Here is a 1,946-nt window from a genome sequence, read left to right on the forward strand (position 1 = left end):
TCAGTTGCACTCAATATTTACAGTATATACATGAGTTTGCATGTTAATTAGCCCATATTAAACAGAACATGTCGACACCTTCAAAAAATATATTTTTCAAGAAATATGCATATAGTGCAGATTGAAGAGAACCAATTGCTGGAAGTTGGCATCACGTGACATTATTGATGTGAGTTCATTAATTAGTTATGTGACACCACTGGTTCACCAGTAATGATGAAAAAGAAATCTCCTCTCCATTCTGTCATAGATGATCATTCTGATGTCGTCAATCCAGCTGATTTCGCTACAACCAACATCAAAGAGTCGTACGAAGCTATTAGGAGTGACGTTGAAAGTAATCTCTTTCCATGTTTTCACTTCACCTTGAAACGGCTCGTTGTCTACAAGGAAGACGCGATTTCTTCCGTTTCTACTCATACCGTGGATATGATTCGCCATCTCCGTTACCAATTCTCCACGTAGATTGTAAACGTACAGGGAAGAACATTGATGGTCAGGTGCGGAGTCTGTCATACCACGTGAAAGTATAAAATTATTTACGACATCTGCATTTGGATAAAAAGACATAGGCCATGGTATTTCACGTATCACCTTTTGACACGCTCCCGTGTCCCGGCTCCAAATACTAATGTCGAACACTGCCATGCCGTCTTTTTTGCTTAAACCAACGATGACACTTTCGCCAAGTGTGACTCTTGATTTTTCTCCCGGGCATTCTAGTTTATGCAAACACTCTCCGCTCCTCGCATTCCACACACGAATGTAGTCATCATCGTAGACAGCCGCCACCATCTTGTCCCGATAGTCAATGTCACGAACGCGGACGCCGTCTGAAGAAGGGTCCATTGTTAGGATGCGTTGAAGTTGGCCGTCCTTGACACACCACACGTAAATGTTTTCTCTCATTCCAGTATGCGCACAGGTGATAACCAGTTCCCCATCAAAGAACAAAGACACACGACTACCACCCCAGTTTCCGTTTATCTTTTGTAGCAGCTTCCCTGTCTTTGCATCAAACGCGTGGGCCACCCCATTACCATGGTACGACATCGATATCACAATTACGCCATTTTTGAAGTTGATTCCGCCCGCATACTTCATAGAAGGAATAACACACTGAAAGGCCTTCTTCCGAATGTCATAGACCTGGATGGCTCCATTAACGTCGTGAAATGCCAGGAGATCCCCATCGACATGAAAATGGAAGCGTTTACGATGGGTTTTTTTTCCTAAACCAATGTAAGATTCCTTGAAATGAGAGCAATTTGTAACCCAGTTTCTATCCAGATGGTAAGCTCGCATGTAGACGCCTTTCCACCTGCAAGTGCCGGTTAAACCCGCTGTGTTGTCATCCGTCACGATCCTATCTTTCTGGAAGGTGACGATGTCGTCCCCTGCTACACTATTACCGGCTGCTTGCTCAGAGGGTCCGTAGGATGGTATCTTGGCCAGGTCTGTGGTGGTGCCGTAGTGCTCCCATCCTTTGCCTTGACAAAGATGGCGCCAGAGTGAATCCTGATTGGTTGCATCGCGTAGCCAACGGCAGCATGATGCCACGTGGCACAGGTCAGTTGCACTCAGATGTTGAAAAATCGTCTGAATTAAATTATCCAGGACAGCATAGATAAATGATCCAGTCGACGCAATGGTGGTTGATTCACACATGCTATCATTTCCAGAAAATCCACAGTCTGACATGACTACATACATCTGTCAATAAATATAACAAGAAAAACACAATATTAACTAGAGGTTCGCGTTTGTTGTTACAAACGCAGAGTGGTCGGGCAGGCAATTTGTTCATGAAACACTGCCGAGTTAAGTTATGAATATGTTTATGTAACAACAAAGGATCACGAAATTAAATCCTTTCCATCACAATAAATTATTTTGCTGAAAAATGCATCTTTAATGGTGTGCTAAATTTCTGGAAACATTTTATG

General features: G+C 43.1%; 1 protein-coding gene across 1 annotated transcript; it reads right to left on the minus strand.

The window, feature by feature from the left end:
• Positions 1–204: 204 nt before the first annotated feature.
• On the minus strand, positions 205–1,668 carry LOC119735147 (F-box/WD repeat-containing protein 7-like). The gene has a single exon (XM_038208849.1). The coding sequence runs from the start codon at positions 1,666–1,668 to the stop codon at positions 205–207; it is 1,464 nt and encodes a 487-aa protein (XP_038064777.1).
• Positions 1,669–1,946: the final 278 nt, after the last annotated feature.

The sequence above is a fragment of the Patiria miniata genome, unplaced genomic scaffold (assembly GCF_015706575.1).
Source record: "Patiria miniata isolate m_02_andy unplaced genomic scaffold, ASM1570657v1 HiC_scaffold_29, whole genome shotgun sequence".
Taxonomy (NCBI): domain Eukaryota; kingdom Metazoa; phylum Echinodermata; class Asteroidea; order Valvatida; family Asterinidae; genus Patiria; species Patiria miniata.

Coding starts and splice junctions, on each gene's coding strand:
- LOC119735147 (XM_038208849.1), bottom strand. CDS start 1,668: ATGTGTGAATCAACCACCATTGCGTCGACTGGATCATTTATCTATGCT.